The 13,392-nt window shown below is 37.2% G+C and overlaps 1 protein-coding gene and 1 non-coding gene across 2 annotated transcripts in view; one reads left to right on the forward strand and one right to left on the reverse strand.

Annotated features, from left to right (window-relative positions):
- The window catches only part of MLLT10 (MLLT10 histone lysine methyltransferase DOT1L cofactor), a 282,550-nt gene that overhangs the window by 193,862 nt on the left and 75,296 nt on the right, over positions 1 to 13,392 (forward strand). The window contains exons 10-11 of the mRNA XM_067030386.1: positions 6,922 to 7,174; positions 10,825 to 11,394. Coding sequence (XP_066886487.1) covers positions 6,922 to 7,174; positions 10,825 to 11,394 — 823 coding nt within the window. The remainder of the gene's footprint in view (positions 1 to 6,921; positions 7,175 to 10,824; positions 11,395 to 13,392) is intronic.
- Positions 8,789 to 8,860, reverse strand: TRNAE-UUC (transfer RNA glutamic acid (anticodon UUC)). Its single transcript has one exon. It is a non-coding gene; the product is annotated as a tRNA-Glu (tRNA).

Below are 13,392 nucleotides of genomic sequence, written 5' to 3' on the forward strand. Positions count from 1 at the left end.
GCTTTGCTGGGACAGGATACTGGTGGGTGTTGTAGTTGGGTATTTCCCTTCCTTCATGTACTTGAGGCTCTGATACAACCCGAGCAGGTTATGCTCTGGTAAAATATATTTTCCTGGTAACAGGCCTTATTAAGAACAGAATACCTTGGCATATTAGAATAGTTCCTTCCTGCCACCCCTGCTGGAAGCATGAGTATATATTTTTCTTCTGGTATTCACTGTCATGACTTGGTAGAGCTCCTGGAGGTAAAACTTGAAAAGTGTGGTTTTGTGTTTTTTAATGAGGTCTATCTCTGCCTTACCTTTATCTTTTTAAAAAAATAAATTTATATATTTTATTTATTTATTTTTGGCTGTGTTGGGTCTGTTGCTGTGCGCGCGTTTTCTCTAGTTGCGGTGAGCGAGGGCTACTCTTCGTTGCGGTGCGTGGGTGTCTCATTGTAGTGGCTTCTCTTGTTGCGGAGCGCGGGCTCTAGGCGCGTGGGCTTCAGTAGTTGTGGCACATGGGCTCAGTAGTTGTGGCTCCCAGGCTCTAGAGCTCGGGCTCAGTAGTTGTGGTGCACAGGCTTAGTTGCTCTGCAGCATGGGGGATCTTCCCTGATAAGGGCTTGAACCCATGTCCCTTGCATTGGCAGGCAGATTCTTAACCTCTGCACCACCAGGGAAGCCCCTCCTGGAGGTTTTTTTTTTTTTTTTTCTTTTTTTTTTTTTTTTTTTTTTTGTGGTACGCGGGCCTCTCACTGTTGTGGCCTCTCCCGTTGCGGAGCATAGGCTCTGGACGCGCAGGCTCAGCGGCCATGGCTCATGGGCTCAGCCGCTCTGCGGCATGTGGGATCTTCCCGGACTGGGGCACGAACCCGTGTCCCCTGCATCGGCAGGCGGACTCTCAACCACTGCGCCACCAGGGAAGCCCCCCTCCTGGAGTTTTTAATCTCTCAGACTTGTCCACACTGAGCCTTCAACAATTTGTCAATTATACTTGAGGTTTTCCTACCCTGATACTGGTTGCCATGGAGATTTCTGTTTGGGTACGCTCTGATTCTCTGTATCTGTCTGTCTGTCTCTCTAATTTTGGTGGCAGTGGTTTGCCCTGTGACCTCACTTCTCTGATGGATCTAAGAAGAGTTATTGACTTTTCAGTTTGTTAGGCTTTTTACTTGTTAGGATGGAATGAAGACTTCAAAGTTCCTTATTACATGCTGACCAGAAAGTGCTAATATGGACATATAATGCTAAAAACTTAGTTCTAAGCCCCACTTACAAATTATGATATATTATATTTTCATTTTTTCTTAGTTGAACAAATACCTTATGGTTTCTTTTTGATTTCTTCTTTGACCATAGGTTACTTAGACGCATTTTATTTAGTTTTGAAATATTTAGGGGTTTTTCACGTATCTTCTTGTTGATTTCTCATTTAATGTCTTTGTGTTATTTCTTTTAAAATTTTTTGAGATTTTCTTAATGACACAGAACATGGATTATTTTGTTTTTCTATGTGCTTTTCAAAAGGATGTGTATTCATTCTGCTCATATTGTATGAAGTTTTTCTATAAATATCATTTAGGTCAAGTTGACTTATATTGTTTAAGTTCTTTATATCCTCATTTTTTTTGGTCTATTTGTTCAGTCAATTATTGAGAAAAAGATATGAACCTCTCTTACTATAACTATACATTTTGCTGTTTCTTTGTTTTCTCTATTCAGTTTTTGCTTCATTTATTTTGAAGGTCTCTTATAATTTGCAGAAACATTTAGGATTTTTATATCCTCTTAATGAATAGACCTCTTTATCCTGGTAATATTTCTTGTTCTGAAGTATACTTTGATATTAATGTTGTGAATTCAGCTTTCTTTGGATTAGTGTTAGATTGATATGTCTTCCCCATACTTTTAATATCTTTCTGTATTTATGTTCTAAATGAGTGTCTTGTAGACAACATAAAGTCTTGAGTTTCTTTTTTCACTGTTACAATCTCTTTCAATGGGGGTGTTTAGGTAATTTACATATAATGTGATTATTGATATGGTTGTATTTAAATCTATCCTTTGTTAGTCCTTTTTATTTTTTTATTTTCTTTTTTATTTTTTATTTTTTTGCGGTATGCGGGCCTCTCACTGTTGTGGCCTCTCCCATTGCGGAGCACAGGCTCCGGATGCGCAGGCCTAGCGGCCATGGCTCACGGGCTTAGTTGCTCCGCGGCATGTGGGATCTTCCCGGACCAGGGCACGAACCCGTGTCTCCTGCATCGGCAGGCGGATTCTCAACCACTGCGCCACCAGGGAAGCCCTGTTAGTCCTTTTTAATTTGCCCATTATTTCTCATCTTCCTATTTTCTTTTTTTTCTTATTGAATATTTTGTATGATTGCATTTTGGCTGATTAGTAATAAGTATTATTTTATTAGTTGTTTTAGGGTTTATATATCTTTAGCTTGTCACAGTCTGCCTTTAAGTGATATTATACTAATTCACATATTATATAAGAACCTAACAACTATATCCTTCCATTGCTACCCTTTTGGCTTTGGGCCTGTTTTTGTTGTGTTTTAAAATTTTTACATATTTTATAAACCTCACAATTCATTGATATTATTTTTCCTCTAGATCATCAATTACCTTATGAAGAGACTTAAATAATTAAAAAGTCATCTATATTTTTCCATGTAATTACTGTTCCTAGTGCTCTTAATTACTTTGTGTACATCCACATTTCCTTTGTTGTTTTCCTCCTGCCTGAAATACAACCTTTAACATTTACTATAGTGTTAGCCGCTGGTGATTAGTTCTTTCAGCTTTTTTATCTGAAGTTCAAACAATTATTTTGCCTGTTTTTGAAAGGTATTTTAGCTCGGTATAGAATTCTAGGTTAATGATAGTTTGTTTCTTTTACTACGTTGGAGATTTTACTCTTTTCTAGCTTGCATTTTTTTCATGAGAAATCTGTTTTCATCCTTATCCTTGTTTCTTAGCACATAGGCATATTTAACTGCCCCCCCCCCAGCTGCTTTTATCATTTTCTGTTTATTGTTGGTTTTTAGTGAGAAGCCATATGATTATGATGTGCACTCATGGCATTTTCTTTATGTTTCTTATACTTGGGGTTAGTTGATCTGTAGGTTTATAGTTTTCACCAAATTTCATAGTTTTTCTATTATTTCTTTATTTTTTCTTTTTCCCCCCGCTATTATTAAGTCCCTCCCCCCTCCCTCCCTCCTGCTCTTTTTTGGGTACTGCAGTAGCATGTACATTAGGCTTCTTAATGTTGCCCCATAGCTTACTGGCACCCCTCCCCCTCTTAAAAAGTTTCATTCTTTTTGTGCTTCATGTTTGATAGTTTCTGTGCTGTATTCTAAGAATTGGGCTAGTGAAAAATGTGTGACTTTTATGAGAGACTTGAATAGTATATAATTAAAAAAATTTTTAACAAGCATTATTTTGTTTCACCATGTTGGTGAAAGGCACAGCTATTGGTTGTTTTCCTTCCCTCTGCCTCCTTCTTCCAAACATGGATTACAGAGCCTTGTAGAATAAAACCTAAGGCAACCATACCTTTAAAATATAATAACTGCTATTTCTTTGGTTACCTCTGATAGCCTTTGATTAATTATGAGTCTAAAAATTTCTGTTTGAAGTTAGAAGTATTTTTTTGTTCCTAATTAATGATATTTAGTAGGCATATTGGCTTTGCATCTCATCTGAGGACTAATAATTGTAGTTGGCCATGAAACAAAAATCAAACACATTGTAGATGTCTATTTTAAAAGATTCATTAAGTTGCCTGTAAATCGTAAAGTGTTTATGCACTTCTCTAAAGACTGTCAATATAGCCAGATATCCAGTTTTCTCTCTAGTGGAAAAGAAAAAAAAGGAAGGCTATATTTTACTTAGTTGAGTACCAATTGATGTAGTTAGTTTGTAATTTATGGTCAATTTACATGAATATGTATTTTTAAGCACTATAGTGGCTCGCAGAGCAATCAATAATCAATCTCATAATGCTATGAGAGTTACTTAGGTTGTGAAACTGACTGAGTAAACAGGTTTGTGATGTTGGGGGCATGTATAAAATTTTTTTTAACTGTTAGAATCTTCAGCTAAAGTTTTTTTTTTGCGGTATGTGGGCCTCTCACTGTTGTGGCCTCTCCCGTTGCGGAGCACAGGCTCCGGACGCACAGGCTCAGCGGCCATGGCTCACGGGCCTAGCCACTCTGCGGTGTGTGGGATCTTCCTGGACTGGGGCACGAACCCATGTCCCCTGCATCGGCAGCCGGACAGACTCTCAACCACTGCGCCACCAGGGAAGCCCTAAAGTTTTTTTGTTATGTTTTGTCTTTTTTCTTACTAAGAAACCTGTGGTATCTTTTTAAAATTATGTATATTTTATTTATTTATTTATGGCTGCGTTGGGTCTTTGTTGCTGCATGCGGGCTTTTTCTCTAGTTGCAGTGAGTGAGGGCTACTCTTCGTTGTGGTGTGTGGGCTTCTCATTGTGGTGGCTTCTCTTGTTGCGGAGCATGAGCTCTAGGCATGCGAGCTTCAGTAGTTGTGGCACACGGGCTCTAGAGTGCAGGCTCAGTAGTTGTGGTGCACGGGCTTAGTTGCTTCACAGAATGTGGGATCTTCCAGGACCAGGGCTTGAACCCATGTGCCCTGCATTGGCAGACGGATTCTTAACCACTTGTGCCACCAGGGAAGTCCCTGTAGTACTTTTTCTTTTTCTTTTTTTTTTTTTTTTTTTAAAAACTTACAAGGTGTTGAGGTTTGTAATTTATTTAATATGACTTCAGTCACTGAAATTTGTTTAATTTTCATTAAATGCTTTCTTTGTAATACCTTCTCTTCCAAATATCATGTTTTCATTGGATTTATGGACATATTTATACTTCAGGGGTAAGCAAGTATATTCTATTAAATGACTGGGAAAATTGACCAACCCTAATTTAGATTGTTTAGAGCAGATTTCTGTTGTTGGTATTCTACCCAGTTTTCTCTTCTTTTCCTTATTTGACACATAGAGTACTTGAATGAAGAACACCATTGTGTTTTCTTTAGATGACTTTTAAACTTCACTAGGGTCAAATGAGTGGTTTGGAAAATCTCCGGATCAACTTGAATTATTGGAAAAGTGAAGTGTCAGGTGATATCGAAAGTGACCTGTCTGGATGGGAAAGGTAGTCATCCATGAAGTTTAATCAGCTTAAATATGATTGTTTTGTTAAATGGGAGTGTGTTTTCTCCTGAAATTTAGTTTGAAAACTTTTTTCTTATTTGTGGATTGTAGTTTATTACAATAATGATTAGTTTTTATGAGATCATAATGTCTCTTGTACTTCATGGTAAAAATCTGTTCTTGGCAGTGAGATGCTGTGAGGTGCGGCAGCAACACGGGGGCAAGTAGCAGAAAAGTAGTAGTAAAGATTTGGTTTTCAAAACAGTTGAAGTTTCCTCTTACTCCTTTTTTCTGAACATTGATTTGCTAAAAACGATTTGCTAACAAACCTGATTTTTATCATCACTTTCTCGTTTTAAAAATTTATCTGATGTTTTGTACTGAGTGATTGTTAATATGTGGCAGATTTCAGTTTTGCATATTTTCAGATTTTTCACTTTTGTTACATTGGAGATTTCAGATAAAAGTATTAGAAAATTATTTATTTATTCAACAGAAATTTAGGGCTAGTTATAGTTCAGGCACCAATTTAACAATGGCAACAAAAATCCCTGACCTTTGGACCATATAAATCTTTTTTTTTAAAAAAAAAATTTTTTATTTATTTATTTATTTTTGGGTGTGTTGGGTCTTCGTTTCTGTGTGAGGGCTTTCTCTAGTTGCCGCGAACACGGGCTACTCTTCATCGTGGTGCACAGGCCTCTCACTGTCGCAGCCTCTCTTGTTGCAGAGCACAGGCTCCAGACGCTCAGGCTCAGTAGTTGTGGCTCATGGGCCTAGTTGCTCTGTGGCATGTGGGATCTTCCCAGACCAGGGCTCGAACCCATGTCCCCTGCATCGGCAGGCAGATTCTCAACCACTGCGCCACCAGGGAAGCCCCCATATAAATCTTTAATTTCAAAGCATGTTGATTAATTTACATATGGCATCACACTTTCATAGTCATTTAATTTGTCATTATTTGCATGCATCTTATGTTCAAATGATTATTAAAAACTGGAAACTGTTTAAATTTGTCTTTATCTTGCTTTGTTTCCCTACCATAACTAATTATAGGGGTGATTATGAATTAATTTTATGATATAATTGTACTTTTAATTTTTTTAGAAATCTTAACTGCAAAATGTAACTGTTTCCTCAACTTAATACTGGGAAGAAATCTTTTCTGTTTCAAGGTTTTAAATATTTCTCTTTTGAAAAGCAGCCTTCACCTGAATTTAAAAAATTCTTGCTCTGACCTGTGCTAGATCTGTATAATATCATGGATATAGTCCAGTAGTGAAATTGTAGTACCTTACTTCTCTCTAGTTATTGCCTTTCAGTGATGAACACTAAAGCTGATTTTAATTTCATGTCTAAGAAGTAGATTGTTCTTGTTGAAAATTATGTTGCTTGAGAAACAAGTATCTTCTGTATTGCTTACTGTGTGTCACTTAATAAATACAACTAATATGTACTTTTACTAATTGCTGCAATTTGATGCTCAGTCATATTATAAATTATCTACATTTTTAAAAGAAATATTTGTACCAGACTCTAAAATAAATTGTTCTTACATGATTTTCTTAGGCAGACTGACTTGTTTTTTTTTTTTTTTTTTTGACTTGTTTTTATAACTGAAACTTTCATATATTTATCTTTCAAGTCCAATAATTATTTATTATTAATGTGCCATCTTTTTTTTTCCCCTGTAGCCAAATTGTAATCAGTTCTTTTTCCTTTTACTTCCTTTCTCAATCAAAATGTTAGACTTATACAAGCACTAGCAGCAACTCTATATCTGGATCATTGAAGCGCTTGGAAGATACTGCAGCACGATTTACAAATGCAAATTTCCAGGAAGTCTCTGCGCACACTACTAGTGCAAAAGATGTTTCAGAGGCTAGAGGGTCAGAGGGCAAAGGGAAGAAATCTTCAGCTCACAGCTCAGGTCAAAGGGGAAGAAAACCTGGTGGAAGAAATCCAGGAACGACTGTATCAGCAGCTAGTCCTTTCCAGCAAGGTATTAATTATGATATTTTAGTTGAAATACTTGTTCTTGTGATGATAAATAGTAGTTAAGTTTTATAAAAGAATTTACCTTTTACTTATAACTATTGGATAATTAGAGATTATTTTATGATTAGATGCTATAGTAAGATTACTTCAAAGACTAGTATTCCTTCTTCAAATGTTTCTGGGAACTTTGCTTTCTTTTTGTGTTATGACCTGTGCTTCTAAAGTTGAACTGTAATTTTTTTAATGTTTAAATAGATGTGGAATAAAGTTTAAGTCTGAGGAGAAAAACAATAAAAGCTGGAGTTTTCCTTTCCTTTCTGCTCAACAGAAAAGTCATTCTAATTTATAAATTGTTTTTATTTGTCTTTCCCAGTTGAACACTAAAACTCTTAAGGTATACATTTTTAGTAAGTGAATAAGTACTGAGTAATTTTTAGGGGAGCTAAATAGTTCTCGGTAAATAATACTTGCTGATTATTAATGCAATTATTATAAAGCTTGAAGATGAAAGTAGAATTTTGCTTAGCCTACATATCTTTTGGTAATTATGGCTGCTGTATGTACAGGATGCCCAGTTAGTTTAGAGTTTTAGTTAAACAACAAATTATTTTTTTCAGTGTGTGTCCCATGCATTTATTTGGGGTATACTGATACTGAAAAATAATTTGTTGTTTAACTGATATTCAGAATTAACTAGGCATTCTGTGTTTTATATGACAAGTCTTTTATGGAGAACAAAATAACTCAGCTAAACCTTAGAATACATTAGCCCAATATTCTAGGTTTTTATTTTGAAATAAATATGTTGAGAAATGTAAGTGCTAAAACTGTTCGAGACAAATATATTTAGTAAAATAAAGGCCTCCTCTGCCTCGCCCCCACCCCCGCCCTTTGTCCCCTAGGAGTAAATGAGGGAAAAAGTTGTCCTTTTCTTTTACCCTGTTAAAGCTTTTGCTGACAACAAAAATTATACCCAGAATCTACCAGGACATAATTTGAATATGTAGAGAGATGCTTAGTCTGCTGACCTCTTCATTAAAAAGTATATTCATATATATATTTAAAAATTTTTTTAAAAAAATTAATTAACTTACTTATTTTTGGCTGTGTTGAGTCTTCGTTTCTGTGCGAGGGCTTTCTCTAATTGTGGCAAGCGGGGGCCACTCTTCATCGCGGTGCGTGGGCCTCTCACTGTCGCGGCCTCTCTTATTGCAGAGCACAGGCTCCAGACGCGCAAGCTCAGTAGTTGTGGCTCACACGCCTAGTTGCTCCGCGGCATGTGGGATCTTCCCAGACCAGGGCTCGAACCCGTGTCCCCTGCATTAGCAGGCAGATTCTCAACCACTGCGCCACCAGGGAAGCCCTATTCATATATTTTTAAACTAAGTTATTTTGGGCTTCAAAATTTTCAAGTCCTAGATTTTTTTTCTTTTTCCTTTTTGCCTCATATAACAAAAACATCAGACAAGTAGAAAAGAAATGAAATGCTAAATTTGCTGTTTTATGTTTAATATATTTACTGTCTATTATTTTTATGATACTTTGGAAAACAAATATAAAACTGTAGTTTTGGGGTTTTTGTTTGTTTGTTTTTCCCACATGGCTTTTGGGATCTTTGTTCCCTGACCAGGGGTCAAACCTGGGCCACGGCAGTGAAAGTGCCAAGTCCTAACCACTGGACCACCAGGGAATTTCTGTAAAACTAATTTTTAATGTAACTTCATTCACGTCTTGAATGTGATTAGCAGAATTCAATCATCTCTTCTTTATAATTAAGACCTTATTTTGTACTTCTAAAACTGTATTTTTGAGTTTTTAATGTTATCTTCGAAGTACTAATTCATTTAGAAAAGAGAGCTCTCATTTTCTTAAACTTCACAATATTGGAGAGTCTTTCCCTGCTTCTGTTAAGATACGGTAGAGAACGTGTTATGTTTTTATATCTGAAGTAATATCCTGAAAAGTTTTAAAATTTGAAATTGAAAGGGTAGGGCATTTAAGGTAATTGGTTTTCTTTTTTTTTTTAATTGCAGGTAGTATGTGAATTTTAGAAAGTACACATTTAAAATATTGTGTATACTAAGTGTTTTAAAGTATTTGCTATGCTGTCGTGAGCTTTTAACACCAGCTGTAAAAACAAAAATGTGCAGAAAAAAAAACAGATGGTGACAGATCAGAATGGATAATAAAGAACTTCTTTATAGCTGCTAATTAAGTGGCAAATTGCAGTTATCCTTAAATGATTGATGTAATGTAAATGGCTTCTTAATATGTATATATTATTTTTACACAGAAATGGCCTGAAAATGGTCATATCGGTACAAGTAATTTTGTAAATTAATAAGGCAGGTATTCTCTTGAAGGAGTTAAATTTTAGAGCTATTAATTGTTTTTAATGAGCCATTTTAGAAGAGCTTAAAATTTAAAAACCAAAACCTTGAGACTTTAGTTAAAATGAAATTATTTCTTATGTGTAGGGAAAAAATATCTTTGTAAATATTTAGGTAGATTTATGTGTGATTACTTATGAATGTGCTCTGCAGTAAAATTTAACACTTAGCTTGGAATTTTCTTTCCACTGCCAACAGAACAGTTTATTTTGAGCTTTCATTTCTTAAAGACATTAGTTAAAACATGACAAAGTTTAGTTTTATGAAATACAATAGATGTTGGTCAAAACTGAGTCTAAACACTTGTTACTTCACTTGGCAAGCGTGGAGAGAGTGTTTGATGAAGTGGGATGGTGGATCGAATTTGTTTCATCCCAGCCATTAGTTTTAACCTGGTAAATAAGAACCTTGAGGTTTTTATATCTCATAATGACACGGTGGGCTTACTAATATTCTTTAACTAAAGAGTGGGGAAAAAATAAGCAGTTGTGAGAGATTCATGAGAGGTGCCCCTCCTATGATTTTACTTTCATAAAAGCAATAGCAGAATATAAGTGGCTGGTTTCTTTTCTTTATGCATCTCCATGGGAGGTGGACTGGGAGAATGTGAGTTATATAGATTAAGTTCCATATGATCATTATTATATCAAATCCATGTTTTGGTGGGGTAGATATAACTGAATGATAACATTCACCAACATCATCTTGAAGTTAAAACTCAGAACTTATGACCTGAGCAACGTCTTTTGGATCTTACTGTATGTTGGGAACATTTATAATCATACCTTCAATATGGTTTACAATCATACCTTCAATAATTGAAAGAAAGGAAGTTCCCAAAGCCATTCAGAGTTCAATCATAGCCATTTCAGAGTCTCCTTGAGACTTTGCTTTTCTTTTGGTCCTTCCTGAAGCATACACAAGGCTTTTGGGGGAGAGTAGAGGAATGCTGCCATGGTAAAAGGTAGGTTAAATAAAGCACATCTTATATCTTGGTAATTGTACAAGTAATAGCTTATAATTCAAGAGTTAATATTCAATTTAATAACTATAAAATAAGTATTTTTAAAACATAATTTTATAGATAAACTTGATTTCAGTAATAATCTTTAAAAAATCTAGCTTTGTTACATACTGATGTCCTAAGTTTTATAGTTTTTTTCATCCTCTCTTTTTGATGATTGTGTCATTTCTACTGCTCATGGGAACTTTTGCATCCAATTTTTTCTTTTCCTACCCCATTTTTTTTTTTCCCCCACTACAGGCAGTTTTTCAGGAACTCCAGGCAGTGTTAAATCATCTTCGGGAAGTTCAGTACAGTCTCCCCAGGATTTCTTGAGCTTTACAGACTCAGATCTGCGTAATGACAGTTACACTCACTCCCAACAGTCATCATCAACCAAAGATGTACATAAAGGAGAGTCTGGAAGCCAGGAAGGGGGGGTAAATAGTTTTAGTTCCATAATTGGTCTCCCTTCAACCTCAGCTGTTATTCCGCAGCCTAAAAGCTTTGAAAATTCACCTGGAGACTTGGGTAATTCCAGCCTTCCTACAGCAGGATATAAGCGGGCTCAAACTTCTGGCATAGAAGAAGAAACTGTAAAGGAAAAGAAAAGAAAAGGAAATAAGCAAAGTAAGCATGGGCCTGGTAGACCCAAAGGAAACAAAAGTCAAGAGAATGTTTCTCATCTCTCAGTTTCTTCTGCTTCACCAACGTCATCTGTAGCGTCAGCTGCAGGAAGTGTAACCAGCTCTAGTCTCCAGAAATCCCCCACGCCGCTCAGGAATGGGAGTGTGCAGAGTCTTAGTGTGGGCTCCTCTCCACTTGGTTCAGGTAGGCTTGACCCCTTGTTTTCTCCCTCCCTCCCTCTCTCCCTCTCTCCCTCTCTCCCTCTCTCCCTCTCTCCCTCTCTCCCTCTCTCCCTCTCTCCCTCTCTCCCTCTCTTCCTCTCTTCCTCCTTCCATCCCTCTCACCCACCCACCCACCACCACTGCCACTGCCACCACCACCAAGCAAATGTATTTTATTTTTAAAAAATTTTATTTATTTATTTATTTTTGGCTGCATTGGGTCTTCGTTGCTGTGCACAGGCTTTCTCTAGTTGTGGCAAGCAGGGGCTACTCTTCGTTGAAGTGTGAAGGCTTCTCGTTGCGGTGGCTTCTCTTGTTGCGGAGCACGGGCTCTAGGCGCGTGGACTTCAGTAGTTGTGGCGCATGGGCTTAGTTGCTCCGCAGCATGTGGGATCTTCCTGGAGCAGGGCTTGAGCCTGTGTCCCCTGCATTGGCAGGTGGATTCCTAACCACTGTACCACCAGGGAAATCCCCGGAAATTCATTTTAAACTATCATTATGATAATACTGTGAGTTGCTAAGTGACATTTAATTATCTTAATGAAAAGTGTTATGATCTTAGGAGGACAGTTTGGTCTTTGGAAAAGATATTTGGCACTAATCCAGTTTTACTTAATATAGGCTAAATAGTTGTTGGTTATTCATATCTTTTTTTAAGGAATATTTATTTTTAAAAATTAAGGCTGTGCTGGGTCTTCATTGCAGCTCATGGGCTTCTCTAGTTGTGGCACTTGGGCTCTAGAGCACATGGACTTAGTAGCTGCGGCGCACGGGCTTAGTTGTGGTATGTGGGATCTTAGTTCCTCGACCAGGGATTGAATTCCAGCCCCCTGCATTGGGAGCATGGAGTCTTACCCACTGGACCAGGAGGGAAGCCCCCATCATTCATTTCTTACAAAACACCTAGAATTAATTTCCCATTTTTGTTTTTGCTTCACTTGCATAGTATTTTAAAAATCAACTTAATTCACATTTAAGATGTGAGAGTTTTTGCCCTGTTTTTGATTGGTATTTGTTTTGGGGCTTCCTTTGCCTACACTTCAGTTAGTCTTTGTTTTCTCAACAATTCCTCACACAAATTCTACTTGAATTAACTCCATTTGGAGTGTGGTTTTTTTTTTTTTTTTTTTTGCGGTTCGCGGGCCTCTCACTGTTGTGGCCTCCCCCGTTGTGGAGCACAGGCTCCGGACGCGCAGGCTCAGCGGCCATGGCTCACGGTCCCAGCCGCTCCGCAGCATGTGGGATCTTCCCAGACTGGGGCACAAACCCATGTCCCCTGCATCAGCAGGTGGACTCTCAACCACTGCGCGACCAAGGAAGCCCCTGGAGTATTTTTTAATCAGTGATAAATGATTTAAATATCACATTTTATTTCAGGAGATATCTGAAATGACATATCATTTTTGTTTTCAACTGTGTTTACCAGTTTTTTACCATTATCTTTACTGTAGTATGAATGAATTTATATATGTTTTTAGTCACCACATTGGGATGGTTTTTTTTTTGTTTTTTTTTTTTTGCTGTACGCGGGCCTCTCACTGCTGTGGCCTCTCCCATTGCGGAGCACAGGCTCCGGACGCGCAGGCCCAGCGGCCGTGGCTCACGGGCCCAGCCGCTCCGCGGCATGTGGGATCCTCCCAGACCGGGGCACAAACCCGTATGCCCTGCATCGGCAGGCGGACTCTCAACCACTGTGCCACCAGGGAAGCCCTGGGATGCTTTTTTAACCTATACTTTGTAATGTGAATATTATTTTCAATTTTTAAAAATTTTAAGATTTGTGTTTTTAGAAACTTAACAGTGTGTATATTAGCTAAATGTCAACATTTATCTTTTAAATTGCATCTTCAATTTGAGATAAATGATTTTAAATAAGTGTTGATTGTAAATCTTAGCCATGTTTTGATTTTAGATTTCTGAATGTAGAAATGATGAAATTTTGGCTAAAATAAAACCATTATGGGTTTTATCAGTTCTGTTA

This window comes from Kogia breviceps, chromosome 3, assembly GCF_026419965.1.
Source record: "Kogia breviceps isolate mKogBre1 chromosome 3, mKogBre1 haplotype 1, whole genome shotgun sequence".
In the NCBI taxonomy this organism is placed as follows: domain Eukaryota; kingdom Metazoa; phylum Chordata; class Mammalia; order Artiodactyla; family Physeteridae; genus Kogia; species Kogia breviceps.